This window comes from Scyliorhinus torazame, chromosome 14 (assembly GCF_047496885.1).
Source record: "Scyliorhinus torazame isolate Kashiwa2021f chromosome 14, sScyTor2.1, whole genome shotgun sequence".
NCBI lineage: Eukaryota > Metazoa > Chordata > Chondrichthyes > Carcharhiniformes > Scyliorhinidae > Scyliorhinus > Scyliorhinus torazame.
In genome coordinates, this window is record NC_092720.1 from 18,119,804 (window position 1) to 18,145,120 (window position 25,317).

The 25,317-nt window shown below is 44.9% G+C and overlaps 1 protein-coding gene across 3 annotated transcripts in view; it reads left to right on the forward strand.

The window, feature by feature from the left end:
* Positions 1–1,931: 1,931 nt before the first annotated feature.
* LOC140389556 (uncharacterized) overlaps positions 1,932–25,317 on the forward strand; it is a 37,505-nt gene continuing 14,119 nt past the window's right edge. Inside the window, exons 1-5 of one of the 3 annotated variants that reach the window (XM_072473781.1) lie at positions 1,932–2,318; positions 4,603–4,661; positions 8,734–8,814; positions 9,512–9,582; positions 12,703–14,138. In XM_072473781.1, coding sequence (XP_072329882.1) covers positions 1,996–2,318; positions 4,603–4,661; positions 8,734–8,814; positions 9,512–9,582; positions 12,703–12,744 — 576 coding nt within the window. In that variant the 5' untranslated portion in view covers positions 1,932–1,995 and the 3' untranslated portion in view covers positions 12,745–14,138. Of the gene's footprint in view, positions 2,319–4,602; positions 4,662–8,733; positions 8,815–9,511; positions 9,583–12,702; positions 14,139–25,317 lie in introns of those variants that run through there. The other 2 variants (XM_072473780.1, XM_072473779.1) reach the window with 2 other exon arrangements.

The window sequence follows — 25,317 nt, forward strand, 5'->3', positions numbered from 1 at the left end:
CACGTGCTCACATTCCCTGCTGAGGCTCCCTATCAAACCCGAGTTCCACTCGATAGCATTGTGTTTCTCGGCGGTGCAAACACCTGGAAACATGCAGCTAAAGGCGCTCACTACGGGACTTTGTTCCCATTTAGTTAAATTGTGCCCAATATTTCCACTCTGTGGTGATCCACTGTAATTGGAGATGTAAGTTAGGACCTGCACTACAGGTTCGCCGGTAGCTCCTGCCGGCTGGCTCCGCCCAGGGAGAACTGTATAAATATGCATGACCTCCAGTGCCCTGCCATTTCGCCAGCGGCAGCAGGAGGCCTCGCATCTGACTGTAATAAAGCCACAGTTGTACCCAACTTTAGTCTTTGTGCAATTGATCGTGCATCACACTCTCACTATGTTTATCACACAAATATATCACACTCCTCATCCTTAACTACAATATCTAAGTCGTCTCTCTGTTTTGAGAAGGCATGCGCAATGTATTCATTAGAACAATGCCCAGGTCTTCTGACTTCACACACGGGTGGGCCCTACTCTTTGTTTAGTTTACTCCTTACATTTTTACATATTTCTAAAACATCTTTGGATTTTTCCTTCATTTTACTTGCCAATATATTTTAATTCCCTCACTCAGCTTTCCAAATCTTCCTTTTATTTTCAACCCTATACTTTCTAGGTTATCGAATTCTTAAAATGCATTCATGCATTTAGCAGCATTTTTTTTAGACTGTATGTAGCAACAAGTTAAGAGGAAATGGGGCTACTCGGAACTTAGTTTTCGGCAGCTAAGCTGGGCGGGGTAGAAGGGTTATCAGTGAGAAATACTCCTGTAGGTTATCTACAGTATTAGTATTTACATAATATTCCCTTTTTTTGCCTTATCCTATCCTGGTTGCTCTGGATTTGGGAGTGCCATCCTTTACTTTGTGGGAATATATTTTTCTGAACCTTCCCTTTTCCTCATCCTCCAATGTTCTGGTACTGATTTACCTAAAAGTAGCTGTACTTTCCACTTTTGTCAAATCACATTTCAGCTTAGTGAATTGGTCTGTCCCCAGTTGAAAATATGGGAAAGGTTTTGAAGAAGAATCACACAGACTTGAAACTCTATATTCTCTCTCCACTGATGCTGCCAGATCTGCTGCGTTTTCCCAGCATTTTCTGTTTTTATTACTCTGGGTCTATTTTTGTCTTTTTCTTTACCTCGGCTAAAATGGAATGAATTATGATAATGCTGCTCAAATGCTCTATCACCGCCACTTTCTCAAGGGGCAATTAAGGATGGGCAATAAATGCTGGGCTAGCTAGGTACGTCCACACCCTGTAAACAATTTTTCTATAATAAAAAAATTTTTTTTTAAAAAAATTCATTTCTACGGGCCAGCATTTATTGCACATCCCTAATTGCCCTTGAGCTGCCTTCTTGACCCACTGCAGTCCCTGAGATGTAGGTACACCTACAGTGCTGTTAGGGAGGGAGTTCCAGGATGGGCCTGACTCATACGACAACTGTTGTAAATAGACAAAACCTTATTTCCCATTGTTCCCTTTTGGCAACTCTGGTACCAACTTTCCTAACCTCAAGATGAGGACGACAGCCAATGTCTATTGAAACTTTGTTTTACTGCAAAGCTATTTAAACTTGATTATCAAAACTTACAGAGAATAATATTCTAAATATAAACAATACACAAATATTTAAATACATCAATATTTGGGGCGGCTGGAGTTGCTCTGAAGATAATCTTTCCAGTGTTTTGAGGAGGAATTTAGCTGTTTCATCAGGGATCTGCTGCGGTTGCTATGACGACGCCCCACTCGGCTTCCCCGCGGCCGGAAATCCGTCCGCCGCCTGGTAGCGTAGTTCCCACCGGAAGCAGCTCAATGGCGACAGGCGGGGACACGTGACGCAGCGGCCTACATTCCCCAGCAGTCCCTGCGCGGCGGCCGTTCCGTTGGAGAGAGCGAGAGAAAGCTTATCTTTATTTTCCCCATTCAGACATGTCTTACTCGGTTGTGAGAAAACCCAGAATAATTCAGGCGAGGAGTCAGCCCACCAGAACAGGGGCGATATTGGGGGAAGGTGATCAGGATGAGAGTGGAGCAAAGGGCAAGGATGGACAGGGAGGGCAGAGGGTCCCGGCTGAAGGTGTGGGGCGGGGTCCAGGTGTGGGTAAAGGTGCCAATACAGGTAAGAGCACAACCACAAGTGCAGCAGGCAAGGGCACAGGTGAAAGCAAAGCTAAGGGTACAGCGGGTGTAGGTAAGCTCTTGCGGAGACCTGCTGCCACCCATCAAAACTCAACACAAAAAACAACGCACAGGTAAGGAATCTGTTTTGAGAAGACATGTCTTATAATTGTACCGTGAGACGGCAACAACTACTTGCCTAACTAGTCATGATGTGGAGATGCCGGCTTTGGACTGGGACGTGCACAGTAATAAGTCTTATAACACCAGGTTAAAGTCCAACAGGTTTATTTGGAATCACTAGCTTTCGGAGAATAGCTCCTTCATCAGGTGAGTGACTCACCTGATGAAGGAGCGACGCTCCGAAAGCTTGTGATGGTGTTGTAACCTGGTGTTGTAAGACCTCTAACTAGTGGTGCCTTTTAACGTAGCAAACATTCCACGATTCCAAATTGAGAACTTGCCCACGAGTTTTTTTTTGTCTTTTGGTTAACGTGACAATGAGGTGTTTCGGAATTTTAAATTATTGAACAATGAGGTGAATGATCTCATATTAATAGAGCCTCTCAGGATCTCCCAAAGCGCTTGCAGCTAACAAAGACCTCGTGTAGTGTCATGACAGTTGTCAGAAATGCTGCAGCAAATTTGTGCACAGCAAGCTCCCACAAATAGTACTGTAATAATGACCACATAATCTGTTTTAGTGACAGTGATTGAGGGATAAATGTTAACGAGGATACTGCAACAGACGTTCCTGTTCTAACAGCAGTGTCAAACAGAAACCACAATTCCTAAGCTGTTAACCCTAATGGTCATCTCCTAACCTGAAGTGCGTAACTCCTAACCCCCAGACACTAAATCACTAGGTGTCAATTACACAGTGCAGGGCTGATTGTGATATCAATAATTATTGTGATGTCGTTAATAATTTAAGTCAATCACCACTCATTTTTAAAAATCAGAATTTTGTAGGCGTTGTAGTCTTTAATTATTCAACTTTGAACTACACCACAAGCCCGGTGGTGGTGGCTACACTGAAGATTTGGGGACAGTGGAGACGGCATAGGGGAAAGACTGGAGCCTTGGGGGGGGTCCCCGATAAGAAACAACCATAGGTTTGTCCCGGGGGGAATGGATGGGGGATATGGAATGTGGCAAAGAGCAGGAATAACGCAACTGAAAGATCTGTTTGTGGATGGGAAGTTCGCGAGTCTGGGAGCGCTGACCGAGAAATATGGGTTGCCCCAAGGGAATGCATTCAGGTATATGCAACTGAGGGCTTTTGCGAGGCAACAGGTGAGGGAATTCCCGCAGCTCCCGACACAAGAGGTGCAGGATAGAGTGATCTCAAAGACATGGGTGGGGGATGATAAGGTGTCAGATATATATAGGGAAATGAGGGACGAAGGGGAGACTATGGTAGATGAACTAAAAGGGAAATGGGAAGAAGAGCTGGGGGAGGAGATCGAGGAGGGGCTGTGGGCAGATGCCCTAAGCAGGGTAAACTCGTCGTCCTCGTGTGCCAGGCTAAGTCTGATTCAGTTTAAGGTATTACACAGGGCGCATATGACTGGAGCACGGCTCAGTAAATTTTTGGGGGTGGAGGATAGGTGTGCGAGGTGCTCGAGAAGCCCAGCGAATCATACCCATATGTTTTGGTCATGCCCGGCACTACAGGGGTTTTGGATGGGGGTGACAAAGGTGCTTTCAAAAGTAGTGGGGGTCCGGGTCGAACCAAGCTGGGGGTTGGCTATATTTGGGGTTGCACAAGAGCCAGGAGTGCAGGAGGCGAGAGAGGCCGATGTTTTGGCCTTTGCGTCCCTAGTAGCCCGGCGCAGGATATTGTTAATGTGGAAAGAAGCCAAGCCCCCGGGGGTGGAGACCTGGATAAATGACATGGCAGGGTTTATAAAGCTAGAGCAGATTAAGTTCGTTCTAAGGGGGTTGGCTCAAGGGTTCACCAGGCGGTGGCAACCGTTCGTCGAATACCTCGCAGAAAGATAGTTGGAATGGAAAAAAGAAGGCAGCAGCAGCAGCCCAGGATCGGGGGGGGGGGGTGGGGGGCAGGGGGGGGGGGGGGGGGGGAACCAGAAGGACTCTCAGGGTTGTTAATATATACTGTATAATATGTATAGGTCGTTGCAACAGATAATTATATATTGGACTGTTAAATTATATTTTTGGAGAGTGTTACTTGTGATAAGGCAGTTGCCAATTAGGGTTAGTTTTCATTTTTGTTATTTATTATTTATTCATTTTTTGTTTATAAAATAGGTCATTGCTATTTGTGTTGTTATAATCTTGTGTAAAGGATGCACAGTGTAAAGGATGCACAATGTACTGTGTTGGTTGACCAAAAATTTTCAATAAAATATTTATTAAAAAAAAAAAATTATTCAACTTTGAATTTCTTTCCAGTTATGGGGCATATTCTATAACTGTACCAGACCAGAAGAAGTGGAGTGATTTACAGAAAAGTAAGTATACTTCTTTTCTTTCTCACCTCCGTTTTGAATGTCTTGCTAGTTGAGGTTGCTATGTATAGCAAGTCCCTGGCTGAGAACAAGTCATCAGCTAGTTCCTGGATATTGAGGAAATCTCACTAGAGAAATTCCCTGCTGTTTGTCTATTGTGTGAAATGTCCAATTAATAGTAATATCTATTTTTAATTTCTGTAAAAGGTAAGTTGTGAGTTTGCTTAAAGTGCTACCTAATTATTGAAATGTTCTAAAACCTCTGCCACTACAAGTGCTGCAAAATGTCTTGGTGTGCTGTGCTAATATCAATTCTAGAAGGTGTGCATTTGCAATAGTTAACTTTGGAAAGAAGTTTCAAAGAGATCTTCCCAGATATTATAGTTTTGTTCTCTGGGAAAATAGTTTACTTATCTGCTGTCAGTAAGTAAACGTGTTGCCTCACATACATTGCTTGTCTGAATTAATACATTTCTCTATCTCATTACAGGAAGCAGCTCTTAATCTCCTATTTATCTATCTTCCTGTTTTAGAAATGCTTTGACTGGTGCAGAAAAACAATGCATATAATAAAATATTAATTTAATTAATATTTTATTGTATCTTAAAATAGAATCAGATTAATTGAGGCTTAGATGGAGTCTGTTGACACAGAGATGGAAATAAACAATCTTGGTGATGTTGGGAATGTGCGGCCAGAAACTAATCTTGGAGTCAAATATGGCACCAAGGTTGCAAACAATCTGGTCTACTGCCAGAAAGAGGGATAGTCAGTAGCTGAGAACAGAGTTTGAGACGGGGGCCAAAGACAATGGGTTGGATTCTCTGTCCCATGATGCCAGATCACGTTTCCTGATGTGCCGAAGAATCGGGTATCAGGAACATCTGGATCGACACCAGGCGCCGACCCAATTGCGATGCTCCTATCTCCCCGTTGGTGCGGGATCGAGGTCCACGACCGCGCATCATCGGGAGGATGTAAATGAATGCAAATTAGTCTTAATGATTAATTTCCATCTATTTAGCAGGCCTGGCACCTATTGCAATCTCACGCTTGGGTGATTGGAATACACATAGTGCTTGGAATGTACTGACCTCACTTTGATGTGGTCAGTGTTTGTAAACACTTAGAGTCACTGATCCATGGAGGGAGATTAATTAATCAAGGCTGCAGCTTTTTGTGGAAGCTGTCAATCACAGCTCACTGGTAGAAGGTTATGAATGGCTTGCAGCTAATGGATTTGTGGGGTGGAAACATAGGTCACAGCTATCTCCTTCGAGGAATGGACACGTAGAGCTTCCCGGCAAGTGTTCCAGCTGTAATATTTTTCACTACCCCCATCTGGACTGCTCTCTAGCTTCCAGACTGGGATCGCTTCTGCCGGGGAGGGTGTGTGTGTGTGTGTGTGTGGGGGGGGGGGGGGGGGGGTGGCATGGAGGTGAGGAGGAGGGTCTGTGGGAAGGTGGGGTCCCTTTTGTCAGGGGCTTCTGTGGCGGGTGGTCGTTTTAGTTCGGGGGCCTCTGTGGCGGGGGTCCTTTTAGTTAGGGGGCCTCTGTGGGGGGTTCCTTTAATTAGGGGGTCTCTGTGGGGGTCCATTTAGTTAGGGGGTCCCTGGGCAGCTGGTCTCCCTGTCGCATGGGTCCCTTGGGGAGGTCTCCCTATTACATGGGTCATGGGGGTCTCCATATTGCATGTATCTCTGGGGGACTCTCCCTATTGCAGGTCCCAGGGAGGGGCAGATTCCCTATTGCAGGGGTCCCTGGGGGGGAGGGGAGTCCCCCTCATTAGGGGGTCCTGGGGAGAGTGTGGCGGGGTGGGGGTGGGGGTGGGGGTTGGGTCGAATCGGATCACCCCTGAACGTGGGAGAGGAGGGTCACCCAGGCAATCTTGTAATTCTCCTCCGATGGGAGAACGTAGCCTCCCAAAGAGTGAATTCGCCCCAATGGTTTTTGTCTTCCCAATATTTAACTGAAGGATATTTCTGCTTCTTCAGTACTGAATGTTGGACACCTGCCTTGATATTTTTACATCAGTGGAGGTATAGAGAAAGATGTTGGTGATGTGGAGCTGGTGTTGTTAGTGTAAATATAAAAACTAATGCTGTGTTTCCATATGATGTCACCCAGGAGCAGCATGTAGATGAGAAATAGGAGGAGGCCAAGGATAGATCCATGGGAGACACCACTGAAAACCGTGCAGGCGCAGGAAGGGAGGTCTCCTTTTAACGTAGAGATGAGGAAATGCATTTTTCCTGGAGGGTTGTTAGTCTCTGGAATTCTGTTCCTCCGAAAGCTATGATGAGGCCGGGCCATTGAAAACTTCAAGGCTGAGTTGAATAGATTTCTGATAGGCAAGGACAATGAACGAGGGTGAAGGGAAACAGGAAAGTGGAATTGAGACCACAATCAGATCTTATTGAATGGTGGAGCAGGCTTGAAGGATCAAATGGCCTACTCCTACTCCTAAGTCCTATGTTCTAGAAACATCAACGGCTGTTGACCAGAACATCACCACCTGATTTGGAACTATGTTGCTGCTCCTTCACTGTCATTTGGTCAAAAGCTGGAACCTCCTCTCTCACAGCACTCTGGGTGTATCTCTACCACATGGACTCCAGTGTTTTAAGAAAGCTGCTCCCAACCAACTTTGAGGGCAGTTAGGGATGGGCAATAAATGGCTGGTCTTGCCAGCAACATTCCATCCTACAAGCACATTTTTTTAAATGTCAAGAAGGATGAGAAGTGATAGTTTAAGTTCAATTTTGTCACAGTAACATGGACTGTAATAGGAATCATACACAATTTATGATGGAGAAGAAGGCCCTTTGGCTCACCATGTTCATGTCGATGTGAGGGCTGCCCAGTCTAACCCCACCTTCATGCACTAGATCTATGACCTTGCAGGTTTCGGCTTTTCAAGTAGACAGCCAAATCCTTTTGTTATAATCCTCACTGATGTTAATACTGTACAAGTCAGATCCCACAGTGGAATCTGGCTTGATAACTTTACTTTTTAAACTGTGGAGGGCTGTTACGGTACAGGTTCAGAGGAGTCTGTTGATAAACGTTTAACAAAATAAATCAAACAAAATATTAAAGAAAAAAATGTAGAATCATAGAATTTACAATGCAAAAGGAGGCCATTTGGCCCAACAAGTTTGCACCGGCCCTTGGAAAGAGCACCCTCCACACTATCTCCATAACCCAACCTAACGATTTGGACACTAAGGGCAATTTAACATGGCCAATCCATTTAACCTACACATCTTTGGACTGTGGGAGGAAACTGGAGCACCCGGAGGAAACCCACACAGACACTGGGAGAACGTGCAGACTCCACAAAGACAGTGACCCAAGCCGTGAATCGAACCTGGAACCCTGGCGCTATGAAGCAACTGTGCTAACCACTGTGCCACCGTCGCTTGTATTCGCTACCATTCCTTATATTCTGACCAATCATCTGACCTGCCACCCTCTAAGTGCAGTTATATACTTTTTCCTTCAGTTTGATACCTTCCTTAAATTCTTTAGTTAACCACGATGATAGGTCCACTACATAGCATTTTTATTTCTAGTAGGAATATATTCTGAAGTAGTCCCTTTAAAAGTGCGCTGTTGCTTCTCTATTGATCTAGCATCATATCCTAGTTGACTTCAACTAGCTCAGAATTTCTGTCCACATAGTTGCCCTTATTTAAGTTTAAAATACTAGTAAGACCTGTTCTTCTCCCTTTCAAACTGGATGTAAAGTTCTGCCATAATGTGGTTGTTGCTACCTTGCGATGCCTTTACTTTTGTTATTCATTGACTGGATGTGGGCATCACTGGCTGGGCCATCATTAATTAATCCTGTCACATTACACAATATCAATCTAAAGAACCTGCTTCCTGGTAGATCCCAGAACATAATAAACTATATTGAAAGCATTCTAATTATTGTAATAATCTTTATTACACGGGATGTTTTTGGAATTGGACTAAAAGTCACTGGGAACGCTACAAGACAAAACCACTATGAAGTGAAAGCTCCAGCATTTATGCTTGCATCTAATTTGTTTTACTCACTTCCATTTAGAAGCAGGTGCAGAGCTGGCTGCATTGGAAAAGTTGAAATGCCGGAATATTGGGCATGTTTCTATTACTCCAAGCACTGTTGGTGAGTGAAACATTATTACGGAATGTCTAATTTTTAAAACCAAGTCAAAATACTTAATTAATTCAGGTGTCTGAATTTTTAACAGCAACACATATTGTAAAGCTTTCAAGAAAAGATGCCCAGTAACTTAAAAAGGAAAATCTTTGATGTGAGTGCCACTAGAAAGGCTTCATGGTGAATTGACTTCTTGAACCACTGCAGACCATGTTGCGCTTTTTTTTTTACATGGAACTTTTTATATTTCTTGCTAGGACATTTCAGAGGGAAATTCATTGGTATGCGATCAGATTGACAAGGATTAGATTCCTGAATCATTTGGGATTTTGAGACAACCTGACAAATTAATGGTTACTTTAGTATATATTGTTAGTTATATTGAAATCAGCTTCACAAACAGCCATAGTGGTGTTTGAACTCCTGTCTCTTGGATTATTAGTCCAGTGATATAACCACTACACTGCCAGACTTTTAAAATACACAGGTTTTGTGGCTTGGGTGGAACAAAATATTAAGATGTGCACAACTTCTTCAATTGGGATGAATTAAACAAGTACGAGAAACTGAGGAAAGAACAAATACAAATTGTTCCTATTTACCTCTCAACTCTGGAGGTTTTACCTGAACCAGAACAAATGCTTTTCTGCGAGTGACTGAGTTTTATGACGTGCAAGTGGAATTTTGATTTTTTTTTTTTTAGGAGGTACACTGACTCAAGAGGAAGTTAGAAGAAGGCAGCAACAGGACTTCAGTAAGGCTAAAATGGCGCAGGTAAAAATATTTAATGTATTTTATGCCTCACAATTTCACCAAATTTGTGAAGAATTGACTGAATCAGGTAAATGTATGCAATTATGCTTATATTTCTGGAAACAATTGCCAGCGTAGATGAGGCAGTTTCATAAGAATGCAAGAAGGGTCATTGGTCCTCAATTAACTCTGGTGGCAGTGGGATGGTACATTAGAGCCGAGGTGACTGAAATCATCCTCCCATCGTAATGTCAGAAGTGGGAAAATTAAGATTAAAATAAAATAAAAAGAGAGTTTGAAAAGTGCAGCTCTCTGAAGGGGTGTTTTAAAATTTTTTTTAGAGTAACCAATTTTTTTTTTCCAATTAAGGGGCAATTTAGCATGGCCAATCCACCTAATGTGCACATCTTTGGGTTGTGAGGGTGAAACCCACGCAGACACGTAGAGAATGTGCAAACTCCACACGGACAGCGACCTAGGGCCAGGATTCGAACCCGGGTCCTCAGCGCCGCAGTCCCAGAGCTAACCCGTGCCACCCTGAAGGGTTATTTTGATATGTGAATTAGCACACCAGTGAGAAAAGCAAGTGTTTACTTATGTGACAAGGGGAAAACAATGTGATGTAGAAGCGGTGATTTCAAAGTGCAGCGATAAGCGAATTGGCACTAATATTCCACAAACTGGGTCCACAGGGTGGGTAATATCAACGACAAAGAATTATATATCCATAGTACAATATCTGGAGAAAGGGACACAGTAGAAGCAGCTACCTTCCTAGCGACAACGAGCCACAGAAAACAGTTTCCACCTAAAAACAAGTTATTGTAGAAGGTGATTGGTTAAAATCCAAAATGTGAACACAGATGATTTTGCCTTTGCTGAAACTGAAGATGGTTTTGCCAAACATGGGCAAAAAAACCTGTGCGTGGTAATTATCTGCTGGATTTAGCTCAGAGTTGTATAATATTGGATGTTCTTTGGGAACAAGGGGAGTCTCAGAGTTGAGGAAACGTAGGTAGTTGGGAATAACGGGTAACTTCATGTGTTACTGTGTGTATAGCTATCCGTGTAGTTAAGTTGTGTGTAATAGTCCTTCTTGTCTTGTGTTTTTCTTTTAAATTAATAAATATTCTTTGTTAATTGATCACAAAATGACTGGACTGTCCCTCCCTGGTTTGCATAGCTTTTCTCATAGTATACGAAATTGAAAATATACAGCAGCAAGAACTGGTCTTCCAAGTTACCCTTCTGGGTTTTGAGATATCTTTGTATTTAACATCAGCAGGCTTCTTAACAGGGATGTTCCGAGGGCCGGTGCAGACTCGATGGGCCGAATGGCCTCCTTCAGTACTGTTAATTCTATGATGATTGGATAATGTTCAGCACAACTCATGATTCCTCAAACACTGGAGCAGTCCTTGTCCAAATGCAGCAAGACCTGGACAATATTCAGGCTTGGGCTGTTAAGTGGCAAGTAACATTCGCTCTATGCAATAACCATGTCCAACAAAAGAATACAGTCAGCTCTCTTGACATTCATTGGCATTGCCATCACTGAGTCCCCCACTATCAACATCCTGGGGGTTACCATTGACCAGAAACTGAACTGGATCAGTCATATAAATACGGTGGCTTCAAGCGCAGGTCAGAAGCTGGAAATTCTGCAGAGAGTAGCTCCCCTCCTGACTCCCCAAAGCTTGTTCACCATCTATAAGGCACAGATTAGGAGTGTGATGGAATATTCTCCACTTACCTGAATGGGGGTAGCTCAGACAACACAAGAAGCTTGACACCATTCAGGACAAAGCAGTCACTTGATTGGCACCCCAACCACCCTTTAAACACTCCATTCGAACGCAGTGGCTGTAGTACGTACCACCTACAAAATGCACTGCAGCCACTCACCAAGGTTCCTTCAACAGCACCTTCCAAACTCTAGTGCCTAGAAGGACAAGGCAGCAGATACATGGGAACATCACCTGCAATTTCCCCTCCAAGCCCCACACACAATCACAGAACTGTCACAGCGCAAAAGGAGGCTACTTGGCCCATTGTGTCTGCACAGGCTCTCCAAACGAGGATCATGACTTAGTGCCATTCTCCAGCACATTGTTTCTAGTCAACTAATCATCTAATGCCCTCTTGAATTCCTCAGTTACATAGACATAGAATTTACAGTGCAGAAGGAGGCCATTCAGCCCATCGAGTCTGCACTGGCTCTTGGAAAGAGCACCCTACCCAAGTCCACACCTCCACCCTATCCCCATAACCCAGTCACCCCACCCAGCACTAAGGGCAATTTTGGACACTAAGGGCAATTTAGCTTGGCCAATCCACCTAACCTGCACATCTTTGGACTGTGGGAGGAAACCGGAGCACCCAGAGGAAACTCACGCAGACACGGGGAGAACGTGCAGACTCTGCACAGACAGTGACCCAGCAGGGAATCGAACTGGGACCCTGGAGCTGTGAAGCAATTGTGCTAACCACCATGCTACCGTGCTGCCCCTGTTGAACTTGGCAAGTTGAACTTGCCTCCACCACATTTCCAGGCAGCACATTCCAGACCCGAACCCCACTCGAATGAAAAAGTTTATATTCACACTATCCGAACTTTGAACTATATCGCCGTTCCTTCATTGTTGCTGGGTCAAAACCTTGAAACTCCCTAACAGCACTGTGGGTGTTCCTGCAACACATGGACTGGAGTGGTTCAAGAAATCAGCTGACAACCACCTTTTCCAGGGCACTTAGGGATGGGAAATAAATAGCCAGTGACCCTTAAATCCAGTGTACAATTTTTAAATTCCCTTCTGCCGTTTCAATGTTGATAAAAATGTGATGTATCCAATAAATTAGAGCATTAGAACAAGAGTTCTCTTGGTAGATCTCCAAGTAAAGGCAAATTCTGGGTTGTGATGGCTGAATATTCACAAGGTTGGTATCCAACACTAAAAAAATAGGAAAATATCTAATGTAAGACTCAAAACTGCAAACCGCTGCAATGTAATAGTGGCAGGATATAGTAGGACATTTGTAAGCTTCTCACCCAACCCTTTATCTCCGGGTTTGAATTTAACGATTTGATAATGTGTTACCATTTAGCTATTCCAAAGCATGAAATTCTCTTGTTTTCATCAGCCTGAACAAAGTGGACATCAAAGCCCAAAGAATGAAACTTGAACTGAATCCGTGGATCTTGTATTCCAGCTCCAAGAAGACATCTTACCAAATATGAATAGAACCTCAAAACTAATCAAACATAAAGTCATAAACATTGGTGTTACTCTGAGCCGTGTTTTTCATAGAACATAGAACATTACAGAGCAGTACAGGCCCTTTGGCCCTCGATGTTGAGCCGACCTGTGAAACCACTCTAAAGCCATCTACACTATTCCCTTATCGTCCATATGTCTACCCAATGACCATTTGAATGCCCTTAGTGTTTGCGAGTCCACTACTGTTGCAGGCAGGGCATTCCACGCCCTTTCTACTCTCTGAGTAAAGAACCTACCTCTGACATCTGTCCTCTATCTATCTCCCCTCAATTTAAAGCTATGTCCCCTCGTGCGAGACGTCACCATCCGAGGAAAAAGGCTCTCACTGTCCACCCTATCCAATCCTCTGATCATCTTGTATGCCTCAATTAAGTCACCTCTTAACCTTCTCTCTAACGAAAACAGCCTCAAGTCCCTCAGCCTTTCCACATAAGATCTTCCCTCCATACCAGGCAACGTTCTGGTAAATCTCCTCTGCACCCTTTCCAATGCTTCCACATCCTTCCTATAATGCAGCGACCAGAATTGCACTCAATACTCCGAATGCGGCCGCACCAGAGTTTTGTACAGCTGCAACATGACCTCATGGCTCCGAAACTCAATCCCTCTACCAATAAAAGCTAACACACTGTACGCCTTCTTAACAACCCTTTCAACCTGGGTGGCAACTTTCAGGGATCTATGTACATGGACACCAAAATCTCGCTGCTCGTCCACAGTGCCAAGAATCTTACCATTAGCTCAGTACTCTGTCTTACCAGCTGACTTTGAAGACACCCTTTATCTCTTGGTGGGGGGTGGAGAGAACTTGCATTTACACAGAGCCTTTATGAACTTGCACCAGGTTTCAAGAAAAAGTTGCTAAAGCTGTTTACTTTGCTCGTTATGTTGTTGCCTGAAGGAGCAGTAGTTTTCCCGTCATCCATATAAAGTAATGTATCCTGTTATAGTTTGTGTTATCAATTTAAACATGCACGAGGAAAAATGTGCTTTAACCTTGAATGATGTCGTGACCAGGATTCCTGAAACATTCTTTTATAACCCAGGTTTCAAGTTTTTTTTTAAACTGCGTGTTTAAACTTCCCAGAAAGCTGACTGAGCACTCTATCTGGCCAAATAGACAAAGCAAAATATCTTGTGCACATATGTCAAATCATTTCATCAATACAACTTTTGGCTTCACACAGACTCGCCGCCAAAGAATCATGTGCTAACTAACAGCAAAGTAAACTGATCGGTCAAGCTTTTAATGTTGGGCTACAATCCCTTTTTGTTATAAATGGAAATATTATCTGTTTACTTTGGCTTTTGTTTGTCTTTTGTGTTCTGCTGACGCGTAGAAGTAATCTAGGGCAGACCTTTACACATAATGTACCTTGTATGCTGTAAGGAGTGGCACCATCAAATATGCATCTTCTTGATGTATCTCATGTTCATAATTACATAATCTCACTAGCACTAACTTTAATGTTACGCTGCATTTCCAGTCATGGTTATTCTTGATATCCTTGTTGGAGTTGATCCACAAGCATTCACACCACTGATATTTGTCCCCTGAAATTTCTTTGTCACATTTAATCTGATTCCCTGACTGTGATGTATGTATATATAAGGTGAGCTGCAAGCAAGTGTGGTTTTTGTGTAAAAAGAAATGTTTTCTATCATACAAATTTTTATAAATACAAAGTCATTTCTAAAACCAAACTGAAATCTTTGGCAGTCACTCACCTTCATTCCCCAAGTTGTAGATCTGTATCTTTCAAAACTCTAACGAATCCAACAACAATAAGAGTTTAATAAGAGTCAAATAGCAAACTTGATTCAAGATTTTTGAAGGTTACAGCACAGAAAAGTAACGTTCAAATTGTAGCAAAAATCATAATTTCAGGTTGAAAGCAGAAGTTGCTATACAATAGAGAAAACTGCAAATTTTAGAAATTTGAAACAAATACAGTGAGTGCTTTCTCTCTGGACTGAGATTTCTGTCACACTAAAATGCCATCTGTCAGACTCCATTATTAAATGGGATGCATGAGTGGTGTATGTACATGCTGTTTTAATTTTAATTGAGACCAGAATGCTTATTACTTGCCCATTGGTTTAATTAGAAAGTATATATATTTTTTTAATTTAGAGAATCCAATTCTTTTTTTCCCAATTAAGGGGCAATTTAGCTTGACCAGTTCACCTACCCTGCACATCTTTTTGGGTTGTGGGGGTGAGACCCTCGTAGACAGGGGGAGAGTGTGCAAGCTCCACACGGACAGTGTCCCGGGGCCGTGCTAACCACTGTGCCACCGTGCTTGCTGCCCCTGATTAAAAATACTTTTATTAACATTTTTAACAATTTTAATACAAAACTGACAACATAATGACAATTAAACATGATGTGGAGATGCTGGCGTTGGACTGGGGTGAGCACAGTAAGAAGTCTTACACCAGGTTAAAGTCCAACAGGTTTGTTTCAAACACTAGCTTTCGGAGCACTGCTCCTTCCTCAGGAGCTCCTGCTTCACCTGAGGAAGGAGCAGTGCTCCGAAAGCTAGTGTTTGAAACAAACCTGTTGGACTTTAACCTAGTGTTGTAAGACTTCTTACTGGACAATTAAACAGTAAGAGTCTCCTCTCCAACCTTTCCTTGCAACAGTAGAACTTAGTTACTAAATCTGCACCCCCCCCCCACCGCCTTCCTAACAGCTAACAGTGACCAGATCTTTAAAGTGCAATATAAACAGCCGCCATCTGCAGTAAAACCTTTCCACTGACCCTCTCTTGGTAAACTTTTCTCAAAGATTAGTTTCACTGTATCAACCTATTTTAAACATTTTTCTAAAATTTGGTAAGTATTGTAGGGTTCAAGATTTTTGTACATTGTAGATGTTTCAATTAACATATTCAAATATTTTCTTAAATTATGTTCACCAAAATAGTCTTCTGAAATAGCTGAGTGAATAGGTAGCAGTTCCCCGACTGAATGGATTAGCAATCGGTCGTAGCTCATCAACAAATAATTTGACAAAGTTTAAATATTTGAATAGGAAAGAATGATTACGATTTAATACTCTGCTCTTAAAAGCCACGAGAGTAATGCTACAGTGGCTTATATAGCTCAATTTCTAAGGCTGCCTGTGATAATCCTCACGAGGACCACGGGGGTGTGGCTGATTGATCTCCCCGTGGGCTTCATAGAATAAGAGTCTTGTGGTAACCCACCAAGCTGGGCTCGTGAGTGGAACCTTTAAATGTAGCTCTCAGACCTGGACCAGCAGTTCCTGATAGCCCAGGGCTGGGACCTTTGTTTTGTATTTTTACACGTGGTGCAGTGGTTCGATCCCGGCCCTGGGTCACTGTCCATGTGGAGTTTGTACATTCTCCCCATGTCTGCATGGGTTTCACCCCCACAACCCAAAGATGCGCATGTTGGGTGGATTGGCCACACTAAGTTGACCTTTAATTTGAAAAAAATAATTGGGTACTCTAAATTAATTTAAAAAAAAGAATGTTTTGTGGCTTTAATTCATTTTTATGGGATTTGCACTTCACTGGCTAGGCCAGCATTTATTGCCCATCCCTAATTTCCCTTCAGAAGCTGGTGATGCGTTGCTTTCTTGAACTGCTGCAGTCCATGTTGTGTAGCTACACTCACTGATTTATTAGAGAGGGCGTTCCAGGATTGTGACCCAGCGACAGAGAAGAAATGGTGATATATTTCCAAGTCAGGATGGTGAGCGACTTGGAGGGGATCTTCCAGGTGGTGGTGTTTCAATGTATCTGCTGCCCTTGACCTTCTAGATGAAAGTGGGCGTGAGTTTGGAAGGTGCTGTCTAAGGAGCCTTGGCGAGTTCCTGCAGTGCTTCTTTTACATGGTACTTACTGCTGCTACTGTGCGTCGGTGGTGGAGAGAGTGAATGTTTGTGGAAGGGGTGCCAATCAAGCGGGCTGCTTTGTCCTGGATAGTGTCAAGCTTCTTGAGTGTTGTTGGAGCTGCACTTGTCCAGGCAAGTGGGGAATATTCCATCACACTCCTTACTTGTGACTTGTAGGTGGTGGACAGGCTTTGAGAAGCCAGGAGATGAGCTACTCGCAATGGGGCAGCACAGTAGCACAGTGGTTAGCACAGTTGCTTCACAGCTCCAGGGTCCCAGGTTTGATTCCCGGCTTGGGTCACTGTGCGGAGTTGCACGTTCTCCCAGTGTCAGCGTGGGTTTCCTCCAGGTACTCCGGTTTCCTCCCACAGTCCAAAGATGTGCAGGTTAGGTGGATTGGCCATGCTAAATTGCCCTTGTGTCCAAAAAGGTTAGGTGGGGTTACTGGGTTACGGTGATAGGGTGGAGGTGTGGGCTTAGGTAGGGTGCCTCTTCCAAGGGGCGGTGCAGACTCGATGGGCCGAATGGCCTCCTTCTGCACTGAAAAATTCTATGATTCCTAGCCTCTGAACAGTTCTTGTAGCCACAGCATTTATATCACTAGTCCAGTTCAATTTCTAGTCAATGGTAACCCCTAGGATATTGATAGTGGGGGATTCAGTGGTGGTAATGCCAGTGAATGTCAAGGGATGGTGCTTTGATTCTCTCTTATTGGAGATGGTCCTTGCCTGGCACTTGTGTGACGTGAATGTTGTTTGTCACTTGTCAGCCCAAGCCTGGATATTGTCCAGGTCATTCTGCATTTGAATATGGACTACTTCAGTGTCTGAGAAGTCGCAAATGGTCCTGAACTGTGCAATCATCAGTGAACATTCTCACATCTAACGTTATGTTGAAAGGAAGATCATTGAATAAGCAGCTGAAGAAGTGCTGCAGTGATGTCCCGGGACTGATGACTGACCTCCAACAACCAAAAACCTCTTCCTTCGTGCTCTGTATGACTCCAACCAGTGGAGGTTTTTCCCCATGATTTCCGTTTGACTCCAGGTTTACTAGAGCTTCTTGATGCATACTCTATCAAATGCTGCCTTGATGTCAAGGGCAGTCACTCTCACCCACGTCTGTAGTTCACCTCTTTTTTTGTCCATGCGTAAACCAAGGCTGTAATGAAGTCAGGACGTGAGGTCTCTGGAACCCAGACTGAGGGTCAGTGAGCAGGTTATTGATAATAAGTACCGCTTGATCGCACTGTTGCTGACTCCTTCCATCACTTTACTGATGACTGAGAGTAGACTGATAGGGCGGTAATTGGCTGGCTTGGATTTGACCTTTCTGTGTACAAGACATACTTGGGCAATTTTCCACACTGCCAGGTAGATGCCAGTGTTGTAGCTGTACTGGAACAGCTTGGCTAGGGGTGCGGCAAGTTCTGGAGCACATGTCATCAGGACTATTGCCGGAATATTGTCAGGGCCCGTATCTTTTGTAGTATTCAGTACCTTCAGTTGTTTCTTGCTATCACGTGGGGTGAATTGAATTGGCTGAAGACTGACATATTATGCTGGGGACCACTGGAGGAGACCAAGATGGATCATCCACTTAGTCCATCTGGCTGGAGATTATTTCGGCCTTGTCTTTTGCACAGATATGCTGGGCTCCTCCATTGAGGATGGGGATATTTGTGAGCCTCTTCCTCCAGTGAGTTGTTTAATTGTCCACCACCATTCACAACTTGATGTGGCAGGACTGCAGAGCTTCATTTGATCCGTTGGTCATGGGATTGTTTAGCTCTGTCTGTCATTTGCTGCTAATGTTTGTTATGCAAGTAGTCCTGTGCTGCAGCTTCACCAGGTTGACGCCTCATTTTTCAGTATGCCTGATGCTGCTGGCTTGGTGGTAATGGTAGAATGGGGGAATATGCCGGGCCATGAGGTTACAGATTGCGGCTTGAGTACAATTCTGCTGCTGCTGATAGCCCACAGCGCCTCATGGTTGCCCAGTATTGAGTTGCTGGATCTGTTCTGAATCTATCCCATTTAGCACGATGTTGTGCCACACAACACTATGGAGGGTATCCTCAATGTGAAGACAGGACTTCATCTCCACAAATACTATGCAGTGATCACTTCTACTGATTACTGTCATGGATGGATGCATCTATTGGAAATAGGTTGGTGAGGTTGAGGTATAGTATGTTTTTCCCTCTTGTCGGTGCCCTCACCACCTGTCGCAGACACAGTCTCGCAGTTATGTCCTTTAGGGCTTGATGAGTAGTGCTACTGAGCTATTCTTGGTGATGGACATTTGAAGTCCCCTACCCAGAGTACATTCTGTGCCCTTACTGTCATCAGTGCTTCCTCCAAGTGGTATTCGACATGGAGGAATACTGATTCATCAGTTGACGGTGGGTGGTACATGGTAATCAGCAGGAGGTTTCCCTGCCCATGTTTGTCCTGAACCCATGAGACTTCATGAGGTCCAGAGTCGATGTTGAGGACTCCAGTAGGACAGAACATAACCAGTGATGGTGATAGTGGTATCTGGCAGGTTATCTGCAAGATATGATTCCGTGAGTATAGCTATGTCAAGCTGTTGCTTAACTAGTCTGTGAGACAGCACTTTCAATTTTGGCACAAGCCCCCAAATGTTAATAAGGAGGACTTTGCGGTGTCGACAGGGCTGGGTTTGCTGTTGACATTCCCAGTTGTCATTCCCAGTGCCTAGATTGGTGCCAAGTGCTCTGTCCGGTTTCTTTCCTTTTAGACTTCTAGTGGTTTTGATACAACTGAGTGGCATGTAGGCCAGACCAGTGAGGACTGCAAATTTCCTTCCCTAAAAGATATCAGTGAAGCACGACTTTTGGTGTCGGCATACAGGAGGAGGTTGTGCACTGGGTAGCTCTGGACATGGTGCTTGTTTTTCGATACTTTTTGCCCGTTTCCGTGGTTTTTGGTGGAAAAAGTCTACCCATGTGAAAGTAGAATGTTTTTTTAAAAAGTGAAAGTAGAAAGTATCGTTGAAGAATGTCAAAAAAGGCTGGAAGTAAGAAGTCTGCAGGTGGAAATTCTTTGGCTGACTCGGAGATTTCTCTTGGAGTCTCAGCAGGGAAGACGGCGACTCCGGCGGTTGTGGCTGCCCCGATCACGGCAGCACGCTAACTGGAGTATTGGCTACAGAATTGGACGAGCATTTTGAGAGGCAACGGAGAGTGATGTTTGAAACGCTCCATAAATTGATTGAGGAGGTGCTAAGTCCTGTCCGAGAAAAGTTGGAGAGAACTTCGGAAGTTGTGAAGGGACATGGTGAAGTGTTGAAAGGGGTGGAGATGGCTATATCTTTTTTAAAAAATAATTTTTATTAGGGTTTTTTCAAAATATCAACAACAGAATGGAAAAGATACCCAATAAAATTAAATACAGAACAAATTAAAACAACCCCCATGCCCCCCTCCCCCCCCCACCCCCCTATACATAAATAATAAATTAACACCCCGAGTTTAACGCAAAGCAAACATAGCAAATATATACACCCCCTCAGATCCCCCAGGGCAAATAAATAAAAATAAAGTTGAACCCCCCCCACCCCCCAAGAACCCCTGTACCGATCCCCTTAAGACGAATTTCACCCTCTCCAATTTAATAAACCCCGCCATATCGTTGATGCAGGATTCCACGCTTGGGGGCCTCGCATCCCTCCACTGAAGAAGAATCCTTCGCCGGGCTACCAGGGTCGCAAAGGCCAGAATACCGGCCTCTTTCGCCTCCTGCACTCCCGGCTCCCCTGCAACCCCAAATATTGCGAGCCCCCAGCACGGTTTGACCCTGGATCCTACCACCCTCGACACCGTCCTTGCTACGCCGTTCCAAAATTCCTCCAGCGCTGGGCATGCCCAGAACATATGGGTGTGATTTGCTGGGCTCCCTGAGCACCTAACGCACCTGTCCTCTTTCCCCCAAAGAACCGGCTCATCCTTATCCCGGTCATGTGTGCCCTGTGCAGTACCTTAAACTGTTTGAGGCTGAGCCTTGCACACGAAGAGGAAGAGTTCACCCTCCCTAGGCATCTCCCCATGTCCCCTCTTCGATCTCCTCCCACAACTCCTCCTCCTACTTACCTGGGTTCTTGTTTCGGCGGACAAGTTTGTGGCGGACCCACACAGCAGGTGCCGACAGGTACATTGGTGGCATTGGTTAATGTACATGCCCAAATTGGAACTTTACAGCATTTATTAGGAAGTTGTTGGCTTCAATTCCAGATTTGGAATTTGCTTTTTTATTGTTGGGCGGTCAATGATGAGAAAATGCTGGGGTGGTGCAGTGACCTGGGTATCATATGGGGACAGATAGAGGCAAGGTCGTGAAGGGGATCTAGTCTTGGTGTGCACTGGTGACCACCTCGCTTCATGGTATTCTTCAAACCCAGTGGTCGTGTCCACTTTCAGGATATGGTGACAATTCAGGCAGGCCTTTGGGCTTGGGACCGTATCGAAGATGTCATCTATTTGTGCCAACCACCATTTGAGCCATCAAAATTGGACGTCATGTTTAGGGAATGGGGAGTTAAGGGGCTTGAGACATTTGGAAATTTATTTGTGGAGGGATGGTTTGCCAGCTTGAAGGAATTTTCGGCCAAGTTTGGGCTTTCGAGGCTGAACTTGTTCAGGTACCAGAGACAGAATTTTGTGCCAAGGCGCCTTCCCAACATTTCCCATGGCACTGCAGACATCTCTGATGGAGAGGATCCTTTTGCTAGTGGGGTTGGAGGAGGGTAGCACATCCAGCATTTACGGACAGGTTCTGTCGGAGGATTCAGACCTGGCGAATGAGGTGAAGTAGGAGAGGGAGTTGGGATCTATAGTGGATGATAAGCTGTGGAGTGAGGCCCCTTTGCACGGTGAACTCATGTCTTCACGTGCGCGGCTTAGTCTGATCCAGCTTAATATGGTGCATAGAGCACACCTGACCAAAGGTAAGATGAATGGCTCTTTCCGGAGGTAGAGGACAGGTGTGAGCGGTGTTCTGCCAGACTGGCCAGCCACATACGCATGTTCTGGTCTTGTCCCAAACTGGTAAGCTCTTTCTTCAGCACCATGTCAGCGAATCTGATCTGGAGCCTTGTCCACAGGTGACCATTTTTGGGGTGTCGAACTCACCGAGACTGCAAACGGGGGTAAAGGCAGATGTCCTTGCCTATGCCTCATCAATTGCCCATAGGCAAGTTCTGCTTGAGGTGGAAGTCTTCTACTCCACCCAGTGCCTTGGTTTGGTTGGATTGGATTGGATTTGTTTATTGTCACGTGTGCCGAGGTACAGTGAAACGTATTCTTCTGCGAGCAGCTCAACAGATCATTACGTACATGGGAAGAAAAGGGAATAAAAGAAAATGCATAATAGGGCAACACGAGGTATACAATGTAACTACTTCATACGATGAACGTCTGAGGATCCTGGGATTATATGCATTGGAGCTTAGGAGGTTGAGGGGAGATCTAATAGAAACTTACAAGATAATGAATGGCTTAGATAGGGTGGACGTAGGGAAGTTGTTACCATTAGCAGGGGAGACTAGGACCCGGGGGCACAGCCTTAGAATAAAAGGGAGTCACTTTAGAACAGAGATGAGGAGAAATTTCTTCAGCCAGAGAGTGGTGGGTCTGTGGAATTCATTGCCACAGAGGGCGGTGGAGGCCGGGACGTTGAGTGTCTTTAAGACAGAAGTTGATAAATTCTTGATTTCTCGAGGAATTAAGGAGTATGGAGAGAGAGCGGGTAAATGGAGTTGAAATCAGCCATGATTGAATGGTGGCGTGGACTCGATGGGCCGAATGGCCTGACTTCTGCTCCTATGTCTTATGGTCTTACATAAGCACCGGCATCGGATGAAGCATACAGGGTGTAGTGTTAATGAGGTCAGTCCATAAGAGGGTCATTTAGGAGTCTGGTAACAGCGGGGAAGAAGCTGTTTTTGAATCTGTTCGTGCGTGTTCTCAGACTTCTGTATCTCCTGCCCGATGGAAGAATTTGGAAGAGTGAGTAAGCCGGGTGGGAGAGGTCTTTGATTATGCTGCCTGCTTTCCGCAGGCAGCGGGAGGTGGAAATGGAGTCAATGGATGGGAGGCAGGTTTGTATGATGGACTTGCGGTGTTTACGACTCTCTGAAGTTTCTTGCGGTCCTGGGCCGAGCAGTTGCCATACCAGACTGTGATGCAGCCCAATAGGATGCTTTCTATGGTGCATCTGTAAAAGTTGGTAAGGATTAATGTGGACATGCCGAATTTCCTTAGTTTCCTGAGGAAGTATAGGCGCTGTTGTACTTTCTTGGTGATAGCGTCGACGTGGGTGGACCAGGACAGAATTTTGGAGATGTGCACCCCTAGGAATTTGAAACTGTTAACCATCTCACCTCGGCCCCGTTGATGCTGACAGGGGTGTGTACAGTACTTTGCTTCCTGAAGTCAGTGACCAGCTCTTTAGTTTTGCTGGCATTGAGGGAGAGATTGTTGTCGTTGCACCACTCCACTAGGTTCTCTATCTCCCTCCTGTATTCGGACTCATCGTTATTCGCGATCCTGCCCACTATGGTCGTATCATCAGCAAACTTGTAGATGGACCTAATAGAATGACCTAATAGAATTCTTGTATCTGGAGAAAGTTAAGTACTTCAGTAGGGGTTTGGTGGCGGGGATCTACCGGAGATGGTAGCCATTCATTGCCTACTTTAAAGTATTAGTCACTGTGGGAGGGGAGGGGGGAAAAGAGATTGGGGGGGGGGGATTTTTTTTTTCTCTATCTTTTTGTGGATGAGGTCTGTACGCTTTGTTGGGTTTTTGTTATGTTGGTTTTGTGAAACATCTGCCGTGGATACTGGGGCTTTGGTTATTACATTTATTGTAAATGGAAAATCTTTAATAAAAATACATCTTTTAAAAGACATTAGTGAACCAGCTGGGACTTTTAATTCCAGGTATTTATTGGATTCAATTTCTACCATCTGCCATGGCGGGATTCAAACCCGGTTCTCCAGAGTGTTACTCTGGACCTCTGGATCACCAGTCCAGTGACAATACCACTACGCCACCATACCCCATGTGCCACAGTAGCGGCTTTTAAATCGACCAGTTTGGCCATTCACTCTGCGCCTCCTGGAATTATTACATTGGCGATGAGGATCAAGCATGGGATTCTGAGCAGCCTTTCCAAAACTCACCGACGACAAATCCCAGTAAGAAACAAAGCAAAACGAATAACCTGGAAATGCCCTTGTTTGGGAAGCTCGAGCCTTATGACATGGAGGACTGGCCCCAGTATGCCGAATGCATGAGCTACTTCTTCCACGTCAATGGCATAAAAGGGATTGCAGCCACAAAGTAATCCTTTGACAGCTTGTGGGGCCCCAACGTTCAGAACTCTTAAGTGTTTATCTCATCCTGCAGTCCCCAACTTTAAAACGTTCAACGAGCTTGTTGATTGAGTAAAGAACCATGATAGGGTCTTCCGGTGGCGGCCATGAACATATCGGTCGAACACCAGGTGGCTCCTGCTTGGAGGCTTAGGTTTTGTCCTTTCTGCCCGGTTAATGGGCACTTTGTTTGTAAAAAGTGCAGAATAAGTGGAGGGACTTAGATTCTCCTCCAAAGTGGAATGTTGGCGGGCTACAACATCGAGTAAAGCTCGAGAATCCGTGGAGGATCCGCGTGCCGCAGCAACTGAAAGAATGGTGGAGCTGGATGCGTCATCATCGCTGACCACACTGCCTGTGGAGCAGTTGATGGGTTTTATCATGGGGGAGTTTTGGCACCATCAGAAAGAAATGCATGAGGACTGGTCCAGGGCGACTGAGGGAGCAGTCACCCCTCTTCGGTGACTTTGGAACGGGTGGAGAAGCGCCTGGAGTCGCAAGCTGCGATGATCCAAGAGGTGGAAAGGACGGTGTCAGACCACAGTGATCAGATTGTGTTGCTGGAGGCAGAGGTGGCGATGCTGAGAGAGGCCTGCAAGGTGCTGAGGGCGAGGTAGACGACTACGACAATCGGTCGAGCCGGCAGAATCTAAGAATTGTGGAGTGGAGGGAACGGGTGTCATGGACTCTGTATCGAAAATGTTCGCGAAGCTGGTCGAGTAGGGGGTCTTTGCTAAGGCCCTGGAGATGGATCGTGCCCACTGGTCTTTATGACTGAGGCAGAGAGCTGGGGAATTGCCACAGGCGGTGAATGCAGAGGTTCCAGAAGAAGGAGGGGATTCTGAGGTGGCCGAAGTCGACACAAGACTGTAGCTGGGAGAGGAATCAGATCCGGATTTAACAGGACATTGGGGCGACCTGGCCAAAAAGCGGGCGGGTTCTATCAAGGCCAAGGTGGCGCACGTTCGGAGCAAGGTCTGGTGTGGGGTGATGAACCCGGCCAAACTCTGGGTCACTTTCAAGGGCAAGAACTTTGTCAAGGAACATGGTTTGGGGGAGGGCTAATGGTGGGAGCTTTTCTGTTTTGGGCTCAATATGTTTTTTATAAGTTTTGTAAGTGTTATGTTGTTTTGTACACAATTTGGTCTTGCTTTTGTTTTGGTCGATGGGGGGATGGTTCTGAGTTTTGGGTGTCTTTCTCCTGCTGGAGCGAGG